Source organism: Pleuronectes platessa, chromosome 14 (genome assembly GCF_947347685.1).
Source record: "Pleuronectes platessa chromosome 14, fPlePla1.1, whole genome shotgun sequence".
NCBI classification, from domain to species: Eukaryota; Metazoa; Chordata; class Actinopteri; order Pleuronectiformes; family Pleuronectidae; genus Pleuronectes; species Pleuronectes platessa.
This window is the reverse complement of record NC_070639.1, coordinates 23,237,560-23,253,804: the sequence shown is the minus strand read 5'-3', so window position 1 is coordinate 23,253,804 and position 16,245 is coordinate 23,237,560. Positions and strand designations below refer to the sequence as shown.

The 16,245-nt window shown below is 43.5% G+C and overlaps 1 protein-coding gene across 4 annotated transcripts in view; it reads left to right on the top strand.

Annotated features, from left to right (window-relative positions):
• The window catches only part of col6a3 (collagen, type VI, alpha 3), a 66,076-nt gene extending 50,901 nt beyond the window's left edge, over positions 1-15,175 (top strand). For 3 of the 4 annotated variants that reach the window (XM_053440543.1, XM_053440545.1, XM_053440546.1), the window contains 38 exons: positions 70-684; positions 960-1,559; positions 1,674-2,279; positions 2,366-2,700; positions 3,145-3,223; positions 3,349-3,494; positions 3,591-3,683; positions 3,824-3,877; positions 4,010-4,081; positions 4,200-4,226; positions 4,322-4,366; positions 4,495-4,548; positions 4,652-4,714; positions 5,070-5,135; positions 5,273-5,326; positions 5,407-5,442; positions 5,542-5,604; positions 5,838-5,900; positions 5,995-6,057; positions 6,348-6,410; positions 6,726-6,776; positions 6,895-6,930; positions 7,036-7,098; positions 7,314-7,376; positions 7,608-7,640; positions 7,749-7,785; positions 7,898-7,909; positions 7,994-8,487; positions 8,583-8,685; positions 8,835-9,539; positions 9,634-9,736; positions 9,816-9,871; positions 10,014-10,274; positions 10,492-10,566; positions 11,560-11,730; positions 12,572-12,637; positions 13,422-13,607; positions 14,353-15,175. In XM_053440543.1, the coding sequence (XP_053296518.1) occupies positions 70-684; positions 960-1,559; positions 1,674-2,279; positions 2,366-2,700; positions 3,145-3,223; positions 3,349-3,494; positions 3,591-3,683; positions 3,824-3,877; positions 4,010-4,081; positions 4,200-4,226; positions 4,322-4,366; positions 4,495-4,548; positions 4,652-4,714; positions 5,070-5,135; positions 5,273-5,326; positions 5,407-5,442; positions 5,542-5,604; positions 5,838-5,900; positions 5,995-6,057; positions 6,348-6,410; positions 6,726-6,776; positions 6,895-6,930; positions 7,036-7,098; positions 7,314-7,376; positions 7,608-7,640; positions 7,749-7,785; positions 7,898-7,909; positions 7,994-8,487; positions 8,583-8,685; positions 8,835-9,539; positions 9,634-9,736; positions 9,816-9,871; positions 10,014-10,274; positions 10,492-10,566; positions 11,560-11,730; positions 12,572-12,637; positions 13,422-13,607; positions 14,353-14,393 (5,753 nt within the window). In that variant the 3' untranslated portion in view covers positions 14,394-15,175. The remainder of the gene's footprint in view (positions 1-69; positions 685-959; positions 1,560-1,673; positions 2,280-2,365; positions 2,701-3,144; positions 3,224-3,348; positions 3,495-3,590; positions 3,684-3,823; positions 3,878-4,009; positions 4,082-4,199; positions 4,227-4,321; positions 4,367-4,494; positions 4,549-4,651; positions 4,715-5,069; positions 5,136-5,272; positions 5,327-5,406; positions 5,443-5,541; positions 5,605-5,837; positions 5,901-5,994; positions 6,058-6,347; positions 6,411-6,725; positions 6,777-6,894; positions 6,931-7,035; positions 7,099-7,313; positions 7,377-7,607; positions 7,641-7,748; positions 7,786-7,897; positions 7,910-7,993; positions 8,488-8,582; positions 8,686-8,834; positions 9,540-9,633; positions 9,737-9,815; positions 9,872-10,013; positions 10,275-10,491; positions 10,567-11,559; positions 11,731-12,571; positions 12,638-13,421; positions 13,608-14,352) is intronic. The other variant, XM_053440544.1, reaches the window with a different exon arrangement.
• The last annotated feature ends 1,070 nt before the right edge of the window (positions 15,176-16,245 follow it).

Genomic DNA, 16,245 nt, shown 5'->3' with positions numbered 1-16,245 from the left:
ATATTTCTGTCAGGAACTTTGTAGTTACCACTAATGCAATTTTCTTTTGTATTCCATCTTTTTGAACAGCGGTGACACCAGCACCCGCACAAGGAGTGAAGAGGGATGTTGTATTTCTCATTGACGGGACGACAGCTGGACGTAGCGAGTTCCCTGCCATCCGGGACATGATAAGAAGAGTTACGGAGAAGCTGGATGTTGGATTGGATAAAGTCAGAGTTTCTGTGGTTCAGTACGCTGAAGAGCCAGTGTCCGAATTTCTTCTGAATGAACACTCCAACAAACAAGAGCTACGCCAGGCTGTGACGAGGCTTCAAAGCAGAGGTGGAAACCGCCTAAACACAGGACATGCTCTTGGGTGGGTATCCAGACGCATCTACCAGAGGTCAGCAGGAAGCCGCATTGAAGAGGGTGTTCCTCAGTTCCTCATTCTAGTTACTGGTGGCAAGTCATCAGATGATGTGTCCACCTCAGCTGACCAGCTTAAGAGAAGCCATGTTGCTCCTCTTGCCATTGGTTCAAGGAACGCAGACCCAGATGAACTGAGACAGATTTCCCTGAAGCCCGAACTTGTATTTACAGTTGACAGTTTCCAGCAGCTTCCGAGAGTGGAGACCCGGCTCATTGACTCTGTGAAAACAATATCCACAGATGATATCATTACTTATGAACCCCCCACGGAAGGTAAGAAAAATGATCTCTCATATTGAAGGTTTACAATGACTTTGAAGTGATTATTGGTTATTTCAATTATAGCATTTGATGCATGATTTGTTTGCAATTTGCCATTTAGCTGAGAAAAGTCTCATGTTACACTGGCGTTGCAGGACAAACATTCCTAACGTCTGCAAAGCCCTGAAGCTTCTAGAGTTCTGTTATATTGGTGTAATTTGATATTTTTTAATGCTTTATTATTTTTCTAATATGCTTGGAAATCTTTTGCTCTGTTTTCATTACAGTTTCCCTAGATCTTGGGAAGAAGGATATTATCTTCCTTATTGATGGCTCAGACAATACTGGTGATAATGGCATTGCTCACATCCGGGACTTCATCCTCAACATTGTTCAACAACTCGATGTGCAGCCTGATCAAGTTCGAGTGTCTGTTGTCCAGTATGCGGACAAAGTAAAATCCGAGTTTTCACTTAACTCACACAACAACAAGCCAGCTGTTATTTCTGCCATCAAAAGACTTCGCCAGATGGGTGGCCGGTCATCAGACCTGGCTGATGCCATTAAATATGTCATGGAGAATGAGTTAAAACCCTCTGCTGGTGTTCGTCTGTCTGAGGCTTCCCAGCATCTTGTGGTTCTCACAGGTGGACGCTCTCCCCAAGATGTTAGTATGTATGGACCTCTGCTTAAGGGCCGCCGGGTAAACTGCATCGGTGTTGGAGCTGCAGGTGCTGACACAAGACAGCTAGGCCAAATTGCCACCAGCTCAGAAGATGTCCTTCAGGTCCCTAATTTCCCAGGTCTGTCGGCAATCAGGGAGAGGTTTATTGCCAGGCTGAGTGGGACTTTGCCAGTGGAACAACCCCCATACGTCTACGATCCAGGTAAGTTGAGCAAAATACTTCAGAAACGTATATATCTGTGATCAGGAATCACATGTAAATTTATTCACATGTACTGAATTGTTTTTAACCTCATCTTTCTCCTTGTGGCAACAGACCTGCCTCAAGCTAAGAAGGCTGATATCGTCTTTTTAGTGGATGGCTCCATCAACTTGGGCCGGGATAACTTCAAAGAAGTGATGAATTTTGTCATCAACCTAATTGACCTGTTCTACACTGAGAGAGACGACCTGCGGATTGGACTGGCACATTACGCGGCAGATGTGACCGACGTCTTTTACCTCAACACATACAAGAACAGGCAAGACGTTATGGATGCCATTGAACGAGCAGAGTACAAAGGTGGACGCAAGATCAACACTGGGGCAGCCATTCGCCATGTTGAAGATGTTCACTTTACCAGAGAAAAGGGAAGTAGGAAGGACGAGGGAATTGCTCAGATTCTAATGCTTGTGACTGGAGGACGCTCAGCAGATGACGGCAGAACAGCAGCTCTTGGTCTGAAGAAAAAAGGTGTGAGAGTGTTTGCCGTAGGAGTGGGTGACATTGAGGATGAACTAGAAAAAATAGCAAGCGAGTCTTCTACCGTGGCTCGAGCAAGCACCTTTTTAGAGCTTTCAGAGCTCAATGAGCAAATCCTGGAGACACTTGATGATGAAGTGAAGGGGAAGCTGTGTGTTGGGGTGCAAGACGGTCCTAAAAGTAATTATCTTATTTTACGCTAATAGAATTTACAAAATAACAGTGACGTTTCAGTTTTCCAGACTAATTCCATGTTTGTTTTACAGCCTGCAATGTGGAGGTACTGGTGGGCTTCGATGTTTCTGGCCGGAACATCTTCAGTGTTCAGACTAATCTCCAGAAGAAGATGGAATTCATTCTAAACACGATTTCCCAAATGGAAAGGATTAGCTGCTCATCCGGGCAGATTCCCTCTGTGCAAGTGGGCATGCTGGCCATGGACGCTGCCTCCGAGCCCGTCCAGCTCGATTTCACCAACAATGCTAAAGAGCTCGTTGTGGCCTTCAAAGCGCTGCAGAGTCGTGGCCCCTTCCTCCTCAATGGCAAGACCATCTCAGCTTACACCAACAGATTCAACACCAGACAGGACGATGTTGTCAAGGTTGGTTACTGAATTTAATGTACTGAAGAATATATCAGAATCTGGGCCATTTCTTCCATAGCTTGAACGATTCAAAATATTAAAAAGTTTGGTATCAGACAGAATAAAGCCGATACCTTCCTTCCCTCCCCTGTTTTTTTCAACCTCAACATAGTGTTACATTGCTGCTCATGTTTTTGACAGCTGAGCTCTTCACTTGGGTTTTGCTGACTTTCTAGTAAAATGGAGGAAGATGTACTTATGTGCACTCGAGGTTGAGTTCTGATTTCAGGAGTCAAATTGTCTTTGAAAAAGTTGACTGTTTCAGAAGTTTACAGCCCCAGTTTATAGGTCAGATGCATAATTGAATCAACATTAAACATGAATGGAATCAGTTCAGGATTAGAGTCAATGCACTTAATTGACTGAATAAATGTGAAAACTGAATTGTGCTTCTCCCTGAAGGTTGTCATACATCTGACTGATGGTCTTGACGCCCCATATGCTGAAATGAAAAAGCGAGTTGACCAGCTTCAGCAATCAGGTAAAAAGATGATTCTTTTATAATTGTGCTTGATAAACTATCATTAAACCTCTGACAAATGATTTATCAATATCACATTTGGAGGTTATTTTGGAGAATAATACTGTTCCTCTAACACTGAACAGGAGTGAACAGTTTCATTCTGGTCGGGCTGGAGCGGGTGGCCAAATTTGAGGAGGCTGTGCTGTTGGAATACGGGCGTGGCTTCAGGTACACCAGACCCTTACGTCTCAATATCATGGACTTGGAGTATGAGCTCAGAGAGGAACTGGTGAGTGCTTAATAGTCACATCCACGGCTTTAGTGTATAGTGCTTTATCTTTATTCCGAAAAAATGACTTAATATTTGTCTTATCTTGCTGCCTAGGACAATATTGCTGAAAGACAGTGTTGTGGTGTTGCTTGCAAATGCACTGGCACCAGAGGAGACCGAGGAGCCGTCGGACAGTCAGGGACGAAGGTAGCTATGTTACCGAACTTAAATAATCTATATTTATATACACAAATACAAAGATTTTTTTTTTTTAAAACCTTAATTATAGCAGCAATGATTGTAATGTATTCATCACAAGCTAATATTTTTGTTATTTTGTCTTTCAGGGCGGTCCGGGGTCAGGAGGAGGCCAAGGTCATCCTGGAGATGAGGGTGGACCTGTAAGTTTAAATCCTAAAACTACTTTGCCTTTAAGAGGACACTCAACAATGACAACTTTGTGTGTTTTGTTGCTCACTTCTTTGAACTCCTTCAGATTTCCCATAATATTCATATTGTGTCTCTAATGACAGGGAGAGAGAGGTCCTCCTGGTGTGAACGGAACACAGGGTTTCCAGGGATGTCCTGGGCAGAGAGGTGTCAAGGTAAAGGCTTTGATATGGAATTTAAAATTCAAGATTTGTTATCGTAATTTAGGAATATAGCTTTATATATATATATGTGTGCTATGGTGTGTAATCGCTATTGTTTTGTTCTGTCCAGGGTTCTCGTGGGTACTCAGGAGAAAAGGTGAGTGCTTTTCTTTGTAAGTCTTCACCAAGACCCAAAGCCGCCAAATAAATGTCCACACGCTGATCAAACAACCAACTGCTCTTATTTTTCAGGGTGAATTTGGAGAAATTGGACTCGATGGCATCAATGGAGAGGAGGTTAGTGTGTGTTGATAAGATCCTGTCATTCAGTTATTTGTATATTGTATCATATAGAATCATCATCAGTCATGTGGAAATTGAAGTTCCACCAATGTCTTCATGTGGCGTCTTTTGAACGGTTTCAGGGCAAAAGTGGAGTCGCTGGACCGGGAGGAGACAGAGGAAACCCGGGGAGAAGAGTGAGTGACTCAATGCAATTTGAGTTTCACATTTTCCAATGAAATCTTTATGTCATGTCGATTGTGCAGAGCAATTCTCATTAAACATATTTATTGTTTCTAGGGTCCCAAAGGTGCCAAAGGACAAGGGGGAGACCGAGGGGAGGAGGGAATCAGAGGAGACCCTGTGAGTATTATAGACCATTGCTGTCCAAAGAGATATTTAACTGTTGACAAATTGTCTTACACATGGATAATTAAAGTGATGAAGATTAATTATTGAGTAATGTTACAATATTTGTACGGTTGTTAATGTTTAGTTTAATGCTTAAAGTAGTAAGTTAAAACTTACTTGAGTCTGAGACGGAGCTGCACAGCTGGCAGATGTGAAGCTGGTCTGTGTCTGATCATCAGAATGTGATTGGTGTGACCCTCCCTCCTTTCTCTCCTGTACATTTTGCATAAGGACATGTTTCCCGGTTTCCCGGTCTTTTCGGGTGTTTATGTGTAGCTGAAGCTGAAATATGATATCTGTCTAATAGGGCACAAGTGGACAAGACAACAACCAAGCAGGACCGAAAGGAGACCCCGGTGATGCTGGACCAACGGTAATGTCCACATTGTGCAAACGATATCTTGCGAGTGTACTTTCAACATTATACTTCCCGAAGTTTTTCCAGTTCAATATTTCATTGTTGTTTGTGTATGGGTCTGTTTTTCTGGGATATATCTTCCAAAACTCCAGGGAGATGCTGGTCAGGATGGAAAGAAGGGAGGCCCTGGTGAACTCGGACGACGGGTAAAGAATTTGCAATCTTCATCTACCATTTCTGTATTTGCTTTTAAAACTACGATTTAATTCCATTCCTCCTTCATTAGGGAGCTGATGGCAGGAGAGGCTCACCTGGACAGCCTGTAAGAGCCTTCCTCTGACAACATACATTATATGATACTTATTGCTCTGACTTTGTGTGACAGTAACTGGAACATTGTGATGCTTGCATGTCATTAAAGGGACCACCTGGAATACCCGGAGTCAATGGTGTGCAGGGAGAGGCCGGCATCGGAGGATCCAGAGTAAGTCAATTCATTTTCACACCATTTTTCGCTGATTATTCAGTCGACAAATACATCAAACACATCCCTGCAAATCTGCAGCATTGGCAATATGACAAATCGTTTTTCACTGAATTATGTAGTATTTAACAATCTATAAATCTGTGTTCATTCTACACTCAGGGGTTGAATTTGAGATTTAATCTGAAAGAAGAGCAGTGCTTCATCAATGTCTGGTTTGTTCTTTGTTCAAGGGTCCTTCTGGACCGAATGGTGCCCCAGGACCCAGAGGAGAAGATGGAAACCCTGGACCCAGGGTGAGTAAACCTGGTCCATTCTTTGAAATAGAACATTCAGCTCTGTCTGTAACACAGTAAACACGACTCTAATGTCTGGATGATTTTTTTCTAGGGTCCTGGTGGTATCCCAGGTCCTGTTGGGGACAAGGGCAGGAGAGGATTTATTGGTCGTAAGGTAATGAGTGAAACACAATTTCGTGTGGCTTATGTTCTCTGGTTCATTTCTAAACACCCTAGACGAGGACAGGCTCTCTCACATTACTGAACACACATGTGTCGACTGAGCAAACATTAAAGCACTATAAGAAAACACCAAGGCCCTTTTTGCTGAAGAAACAATAAACCCATGAGAGTTTAATTAAATCTACAGCAACTGACCTGACGGCTCAAAGAAATAATACTCTCTTAAAATCTGTTTGTCTCTGTTCCTTTGTTTTGTATCTTCCCATTTCTGTGCCTCTGTAGGGAGAGCCAGGAGATCCAGGACCAAAGGGGATCATCGGACCTCTTGGCCCCCGGGGTGAAGCTGTAAGGATGAACCTTCATCTTCTGTATATGCAAAACCGATGAAATCTAAATATAAAAATCTAAAGTATAAGAAGTACTTGGCTTAATTAACCAAATGTCTTTATAATAGAGGAGATAATTATTAGTCAAACAATAAGAGATACTCTTAGAAGCAATTTTCTTACTGTGGCCTTTATGCCCGTGAATGAACGTGGTGTGTTTTTGTTGTGTGTCTGTTGCTCCGGTTTCTCTTTCATTAGAATAGTGAATTGCAGTTGAATTAATAAAATCTGTACAGAGAAAGGTGGAATAGTGAAGATACTGTTCTCCTTGTAGGGTGAAGATGGTAGAGATGGATTTGGTGTCGCAGGGCCCAAAGGAAGAAAGGCAAGTGAAATACTACACTTTGTAATGTGGTGATCAAGAAGTTAAATTACCTTCTCAGGATTATCAATAAACTATTCACTCTTTTCACTTAACGACCAATGTTCGTATGCATCTATAGGGTGATGAAGGCTTCCCTGGATTCCCCGGAATCAAGGTAACTAAAGAAATCCCACACTGGGCGTTGGACCCGTCATTTGATGTCAGTCATTTGCTTTCATTCATTTGCTTTTATTCACTTTACTTCTATACATCTATGTAGGGAGCAGCTGGTGACATTGGCCCTGAAGGTGGACCTGGACCCAAAGGAAACCGTGGACAGAGGGTAAGGGATTCTGTAAACATGACCATGCTATGTATTCCTCAGTACTCACTCTGGCGCTCACTGGACACGTGCAGTGTGTTACGTGAACGAGCTGCATTAGCATGCTCGTTAATGTTGTAACATCTAGGAAGAGACTTCAAACTCTTTTTCTAAACTATTGGCAGATGGCAGAGTTTCAAAGTGAATTATATTCTTTCCCTTTTAATTCTTTCCAGGGTGTCTCTGGGAACATCGGTTCAGCTGGACAGAAAGGAGAGGTCGGATATTCTGGGCCATATGTAAGCAACTAAGCACTTTACGTTGTAAGATGAAATGATAGAGAAAGTGTAAATCTCTGATTCGCAACACCTCTTCTTAATTATGTCTGTTTACGTATGTGGATTTGAAACTTATGATGTAATATACACTGCTAAATGTAATCATGTTAAGTTAAATAAGCCGTGGAAAGGATGTCTTGCATGGCACTGGTTGTTAGTCTGGACATATTCAATAGTTTTTGTCTCCAACAGGGTCAGAAAGGGCCGAGAGGACCAGGGGTTGTGGTAAGTGTCTCGTTTATTTTCTATTATTTGAATGAATGAAAAGAATAACATTTATTTCTGGCGTCAACATCTTTTAACATTTGTTTCCATTTGCCTCGGTCCCTTCAGCAATGTGACCTGGTGAAGAAGATTAGAGACAACTGCCGTGAGTATCACAACTATCAACCATGACGCTCCACAGTATTCAAAGTAAATAATGTTCACGTGTGTTGTGCTGCACAAATGTCTTAATACTCTTGTTTATTTTTCTCTTACAGCTTGCTGTTATGGTGAGTACACAACACTTTGATTCAAACTAACACAGTTGCTGTGTGTGTGCTGTATTCACTGTTATGTGTGTTGTTCACCATCAGGTCAGCTGGAATGCCCGCTCTACCCCACTGAGCTGGCCATCTCCCTGGACGCCTCTCAGAATGTCGACCGCAGAGCTTTCAACAACATGCGGGACGCGGTCCTGAACCTGGTCCGGAACATCACCATCTCTGAGAGCAACTGCCCGAGAGGGGCCCGCGTCGCTTTGACCTTGTACAACAGCGAAGTCACCACCGAGGTTCGGTTCGCCGACGCGATGAAGAAGCGTGCGCTGGTCCAACGCATCGAGGGACTTCAGACCCTGCAGACCAACAAGGAGCGCAACCTGCCGTCGGCCATGAGCTTCGTGGCCCAGAACACCTTCAAGAGGGTGCGCAGCGGCTTCCTCATGAGGAAGGTGGCCGTCTTCTTTGTCGGTGGGGCCCTCGGTCAGGTTCAAGGAGTTACTAATGCGGCTCTCCGCCTGCATGATGCTGGAATCGCCACTCTGTTCTTGGTCAGCCGTGAGGAAAGAGCCCTCACCAGAGCGCTGCAGGTACGACTCCACGGACAACTTCTCAGGGATCCAGTGTGTGAACCAGAGAAAGAAGAAATGTAATTGTGTATTTTCTGCTTCTTTTTGCACAACAGATCAATAACACAGCCCTGGCCCAGGTGATTGTGCTCCCCGCTCCTGGCAGTGCACAGTACAATGCAGTCATCCAAAAGGTTATGAGCTGCCATGTCTGCTTTGGTAAGAGCTCTGCCTTTCTACACTTATATTTTACACTAGGTTTTCTGATCTCCAACCATATCTTCAGAAAGACTCGGGGATAGTCGGAAATAGAGTGAATGGAGTTTTAGATTTGGGAATGTGAATAATCACATAACTTTCTTTGTTAGACTTCTGCTCTCCGGACCAAATGTGTGACTACGTGCCCCCATTGACAACCGGCCGAGATCGGAGGTCTTCCACCACAGACGTGGACATCGACATGGCCTTCGTCCTGGACAGCTCCGACTCCACCTATCCAGCTGTCTTCACTGAGATCAAACGCTACATCGCTCACATCGTAGAACACCTAGAGGTGTCTTCCAATCCCACATCAGCTGTTCACCAAGCCAGAGTGTCTGTGATCCAGCAGGCGCCTTACGAGTTCATCCAGAACAAAACCGGCCTTCCCATCCATGTGGATATCGGCTTGACTGAGCACAGTTCAGCTCAGGACATCGTCACGTTCCTGCTGGAGAAGACACCGCAGCTCGAGGGTGGCAGGGCCCTGGCAGCTGCCATCGAATCCACGGTGGAGCAGGTGTTCGACAAGGCGCCTCTCCAGCGGGACAGGAGAGTGCTGTTCCTCTTTGTGACAGGAAGCGTCGAGGAAGACGAGCAGCAGCTGGTGCGCATCGCCACCGAGGTCAAGTGCAGAGGCTTCTTCCTGGTCATCCTGGGAGTGGGAGGGCAGCTGAGTGCCGGAGACAACCGGGTGTTGTCCCGCATGGCCAGTGAGCCGTCGGATGTCTTCTTCAAGAGGCTGGACAGCCTTTCACAGTTTTATGACAAACACCTCCAGACCTTCAGCCAACTGCTGCCAAAGTACATCAGCAGTAAGTGCAAGACAGACAGTGAACGTCACTCAAGTCAATTCTGTGTTCAAGTCCCTGTGAGTGAGACCCTGTTTGTTGCTGCTTTGCCTTCCAGTTGAAAACGCGTTCTACATGTCCCCCGAAGTCTCCAAAAACTGCAAGTGGTTCCAGAGTGACCAGCCCCTGAAGAACCCCTTCACTTCATCACAGCAACACGAGTAAGTTCCCCGTCCCTGTTCACTGTTCATCTCTTGACAACTTTGATGGTTTCATCACTTTATACTGGTTCATTTACAGGAAGCACCAGAAACAGCATGAAAATCATCAAGCAGTTCATCCAAGGAAGCACAAAGGTAATAACGTGGACTTAAAATACTTCTGGATGCAGAAGGTTTGATTTGTACCAGTTGTTTCTGTTTTCTTCACCGACAGGAGTAGTAGCTTTGTCACACTTATTTCACACATCAGCTTTGTGTCTCTCTCTCACAATCACAGATACAGATGAGCTGCACGTCTCCAACGTCACCTCCAGCAGCTTGAAGCTGCGTTGGAGCAGCCCGGACCCCAAACTCTTCGTCTACTTTGAGGTGGTGGTGACGCGTTTGTCCGACCACGTCCTCGTGCTGAAGACCAACGTGTCCGGCGCTGAGCTCTCTGTGGACAACCTGCAAAGCGCTCAGACGTATCACGCTGTGGTCACTGCCCACACTGCAGAGGGACAAGTGGTCTCCACCCGCAAAGGCATCATCACTACCAGTGAGTCCACACCCACACACACACACACACACACACACTGTAAAAACTGCATGCAGACAAATCCAGCTTAATTCTTCTTACCCCTAAATATCCTCTCACTCTTTTTGGCCCTCCTGTTAGGTTCTATTAATAGAATTATTGTTATCATTGTTAACATTTGAATACAGAGTGATGCCTTTTTGTAGCTGCCTCCTAATTGGGAGTTTCCCTTTGACAGAAACAGCAGAGCATAAGCCGACCAGCCAAGGAACCCGCACTGTAAAGACCAAACCTCTGGACATACCGGAAACTGGTGAGTGACTCTGCGTCTGTGCTTGTGTGTGTGTGTGTGTGTGTGTGTTTGTGTATGTGTGTATACATAATGATATATACCTAACGATAAGTTGTCTTTCAGTCCCAATGTAGGTTTCTCTACACTCGCAGGGGGGGGGGCTTCTTTTCTTCAACAGTTTGTTAGTCACATAGATAAAGTCTGATGGTTTCACTCAAACACAAACGGTGCTTTGCTGTGATTCAGTGACAGTTCAAGTGAACACATCACGTAGGTCTGACCACTCACACTCAAAACCACAGAATCCTGGTCTGTGCTAGATCTTCTTACGTCATGTGTTTGGACGAGCCAGACAGCTCGGGATACAACATCGGGGGCCATTTTGTTTAGTTTGCGGATGGAGATACTGGAGACGTTTTACCGTGCACACATTTGTTGCAGGAATTAATACACACAGCTGCTGCTTCTTATAACTGAGGACATGTTTACTGGCTGTACATTAAGGCAGGCCTAGCTTCTGCCATTCACTCAGGGTTATATACAGGGCTGTCTTCATGACAAAGGGGAGTGCGTTCAGCACGTTGATTCTCCAGTGGGACTAGAAAAGGACTAGAAGACTGGACTCAGCTGCAGTTTTGATATAAATACAGTATTTCTGGGGTTGACTCATGCAAATAGCCTGGAGCACACCCACAGCCTTGCAGATGACTAAATGAACTAACCTGTAACAGTGACTTGATCATCTGCTGTGTCCAAACTGCTATTAAAACCTTGAGCCTGACCCCCTCTGTAGAATGCCATGTGGAATGCATTTTTCTCTTTCCCCCTGTGATGAATGACCCATATCAGCACTGAGACTTGTTTGAACTGTTTGTATTTATCTCTTACTTGATAACGGCTGGTTTCTCATGTAGTTGTAGATTTAATCTTAACACCAACTCGTCCTGTCTCCCTGTCTGTCCTCCATCACTGCTGTGTGTTTGTTGCACGTTGTAATCTGAATGACTTTTGCAGACCCATGCTCACTTGACTCTGAACCTGGAGTGCCGTGCAAAGACTATCAGGCTAAATGGTTCTTTGACAGAAAGAGCGGGATCTGTACACAGTTCTGGTACGGAGGCTGTGGCGGCAATGAGAATAGGTTCGACACTGAGACCCTCTGCTTGAAACACTGCATGAGGTCAGGTAAGTGTCCTGCTGCCAGGCCCCGCCGAGGGAATGTGCCGTCACCTGGCGTGATGGCAAAATCTAACCATTATATCCTGAGCTTCAGCCCCACGTGCTAAACGTAGAACTAACCGCTTGCTAAACCTGGCTCCACCGCAGCTACTGTCACAGCTCACCAGCCAGAACGAGGCGTTGCAGGACGTCAAGCTTTCGTTTTTTCCACTTGTACATGTGACTGTGATAAGAGGGATATTTTAAAAGGGTGGCAGAAACGTGAAGAATTAATTAAACTGCCCCACAGTGGGCTGCAGATATTAGCGTGCTTGAGTAACGAGCTACTACACTCACAGCAGTAACCGAGCATTATCGTCAGCCTGCAATTAGCTAACAATATAATAATATGTTGGAATATTCATATGGAAGATATTTGAGTTCATCTGCTCTCATGTCTACAACTTCTGAAAAGAAGCTTCATTTATTTAAGCTTTTAGACAATATTACATCAAAAAAAATGTATCTTTGTTTATGAAAAGCTTCTGTATTAAGTGCCGCTCTATTTTTTTTTTATATAAATGTTTCAGAATGTGGTGAGGGCCAAGGGCTTAGCAAGTCTTTGGAGTATATACGATTCAAAGGAGAAAATTATGATAACTTTAACTTAAATAGTAATTTTATGACTTGTCACTGATATGATAAGAAATCTGGATTATGACCTCACGTAGAAGTAATAAGCACATGTCAGTGATCAGTATTAACTTTACATTAGACACCATTTTGAGAATTCTTCATTCCTCTTAGTTTTTGGTCAGGTAAAAGTATTTTCCAGTGAAATCACATTGACATGTTGATGTTTCTCCAGAGCCCGAGCCCGAGCCTCAGTCCCAGGTGCAGCAGAGTGAGCAGGTGGAGATCCTCCCGGCTCCTGGTGAGATACGATGCACACTCACTGAGAAAAATACACTTTGAATAACAAATTGCATATTTTCTGACCATTAATTTCCTTTTACTTCTGATGTGGTTTCATCTGCAAGCTTTGCAAACGCTCGCCAAACTAAAAGAGAAACGGACTATGTCCTAATGGTCCAGTTTGAAACCAGAAAATCCACATCCTTCAAACACGATTAGGATCAGAGCTTAGAGGCCGCAAACCTAATGTCGGGCATACAGTATATTGACCAATGCTGCAAGTTATTGGTGTTGCATAATTCACTTTCCACAAACTGTGCTCACTTAGCAAAACAACAAGTTCTTTGTATTCAACTACAACCCCCCCCCCCTACCCACCTCAGATGTTCTAAATGACTGATGGAGAAAGTATAAAAGACAAGCATGGAAAAATGAGAAGGTTCTGCTTTTGTCCCGGGAGCGAGCCAAGTCGTAACCTCCGATAGAATGAATGGAAAGACTTGTTCAAACTTTATTGTGTTTTGTTTTTTTTTGTTGGGGAAGAAACTTCGAGTTAAATGTGTCAGTACCTCATCAGCGCTGGGCTCAAGAGTATGGAAGAATCTAAATCCTGCTTTGTTCTGTAACATGAAAGGCTTCCATCCACAACATGATGATTTCACTGGCAAAGTATTAGTCATTATGTTAAGTATAATGACCATGACACATTTCCTGCTAATCATCCTTAGTGTTCAGATACGTCTGATGTAGTGTGTTTTCATTCTCATTCTCTCACTGATTGCTCTTTGACCCGCCCCTCCCAGCTGCCTCTACAGCTGTAGACATCTGCCAGCTTTCCAAAGAGGAAGGTTCATGTGCCAAGTTTGTCCTGAAGTGGCACTTCGACGCCGCCAGCCAGGGCTGCGCACGCTTCTGGTACGGAGGCTGCGGCGGAAACCAGAATCGCTTCGACACCTTTGAAAAGTGTGTGAACGCCTGTGGGAAACCAGGTACGTGATCGCTGCACATCTGAGGAGCAACACCAGGAAGCCAACATGAGATAGGACATGGAGCTTTGGGCGGGGGCTGTAACGAAATCCCCCAAAAACTTGATTCTACAGTTCACTTTTTATTAGTAGTTTAGCAGAGCCTGCAGAACTCGACCCATGTACCATCACAGTGATAGCAGCAGCACCCCCCCCCCCCCACACACACAAACCTTCTCCAGTGACTATACTACCCCCTCTCCAACCACTGAACATTTGAACATTTGAACATTTGCACTACACTGTTACTTTTTTTACTACTGTATTATCCCACCTATAGTATATTCATATTTATATATCTTTATATATTTATCTTGCTCATAGTTCTTATATCATACAATACCTGTTAATACTGTACTATTCCAGATATATTTCTTACTGTACATACCTATTTATTTACATTCCACTTTAAATAAGCACAATACTCTGCACTTTAGTGCCTTTTTTTGCACTTCTGGTTAGAGGCTAAACTGCATTTCGTTGTATAAGTACTTGTACTGTGCAAATACAATAAAGTTGAATCTAATCTAATCTGTGCTCAGTGAACAGCAGCATTTAAAATACACAGCATGAATCAGACAGATAAACTGCCCCAATGTCTGCTGCACTGTTCAAAGACAAAAGTTCAAAGAACAGAACTAAATCAGTGGATAAATGTACAGAGACCAATCAGAGACTGACCGTGTTCCTCTCTCCCGCTCGTCCTCAGCGCCACTCAACCGAGGAGTCGTCGCTGCAATGAGAACATAGAAGCAAAGTGACACACATGGCCAGCTGTTACCTCTGTGAAGGGGATTCTGAGAAGAACCATCCACAATGGCCATACTGTATGGATGCAAGACCAAAGCAATGGTGGCTGCACTGGATCCACAACAAATGGACGTTATACAACCAAATTCTTGAAGTAGTCTTTTTCACAGCGAGAAGGAAGGCAACACGATTTGCTGCATGATTTTTTTTTTTTTTACCGACTGGTGCTACGTAGTATGTTGTGTTTTTTTACAGATGAGTTCATTCAGTTTTTTTCTGGAACATCATATTGGTTTTCATATTTTTTCAAAACATATATGAATATCTTGGACAGAGATTAGCAAGAACACAAAGCTGGTTACTCTCAGGACCGGTGTTGTTCTGTGCAGATATCTTTTTTTATATTGTGTTTTTTTTTTTTTACATTCCACACTCACATAGGCTTTATTTGATTTATATTGTTCTCCAACTCACTTGATCCCAGTTGAATGAGTCCTTCCCCTCTTTCCCAGTCACCAGGTCCACAGTGTGGGGGTGTGTGTATTTAAAAAGACAGCGACCAGCTGCTCGGATCTAGAAACATTAATGTAACACTAAGTGCGCTTCTGGAGCCACAGCCTTAAACACACACTTTTCCAGCTATTGAGAAATGTAATGTACTTGTCAAGCTGTTATTTTTTTTGGGGGGGGGTGTTCATGTGGTTTTCCTGAAGTCTGTGTTTCCATCTGGGTATAGGAGAAATAAAAATGAATTAGACTTTCTAATAAACATGAGCAACTGATTCTTTTCTTTCATGTTGTGATTTCAATCCGGTAAGAAGCACAGAATATAAAGTGTTTGACATCAAGTAAAAGATTCAAGGAACATGTTAAAGATTGTGTTAAATGTTTTTTATAAACAGCAATTGGAAGCATTGGATTCTGGCTTTGAGATTCAATAGCAAACATATTTTGAGTTCCTTCAAATTTGACTCTGGTTAAAGTGAAAATGCGACTGACTGATAGTGTTGTTGATCCTTTAGTTGGAACAAGCTTACTTTTGTGAACTGAAACTATGATAGTTTTTCACCGTAAATGGCTCTTTGTGTAAATTTGTAAGTATAATTTGGAGGAGAACATTAAAACCCAAGCAAACATCAAGTAATATTTGGATTAGGATCATGTTAAGAGCTTCCTGGGCTAACAAAATCAGCGTGTCTTGACAAAAGAAACATAACAATGAAATAAACTTCATCAACATTTGAACCCTCTGTTATCTTTATTATATTATATATCATGTCTGACCCTATAGATATAAATAGTTCACAGTAAAATTAAATTTCACTCATCTACTCACCACCAAACCGAGGGAGGAGTCCACAGAAACTTAAAAAGCTAAAAAAAAAAGTGTTTGGAAACTGGGATTTATGGGATATAAACAAGCTGAGAAGGAGTTTGTTGTAAACAGACCAACTATGTGGTGGTTTTCCAACCCCTGAACTTCTGTACTTAGGACACGATATTTTTAAGATAAACTGAACTAATAAGAAGGGAAATCCCAGCAGGGATATAATTTATGATTTTTTTTTTCATGGGAATTTTAAATAATTGAAGCAGCATAAATGGAAATGATAAGAGACAGATGCAGGGAGCTGCTCTACAGGATTGGCTGAGCCAGGGGGCGCAGGACGTGCTGGGAGTCAGTGCTGGAGGGAGGGAGGCAGGTACTGGAACCAGCTGCCTGTATTCGTCTTTTCCTGCAGAGCCTTGCTGACCTCAGCTGCTGGACTGGGTGGGAGAACGTTCTCCAGCATAGAGAGGAACCGGCCATGGCTTCAGGTAGAAGATGTCCAGGACTCGATGGGTGGTATCT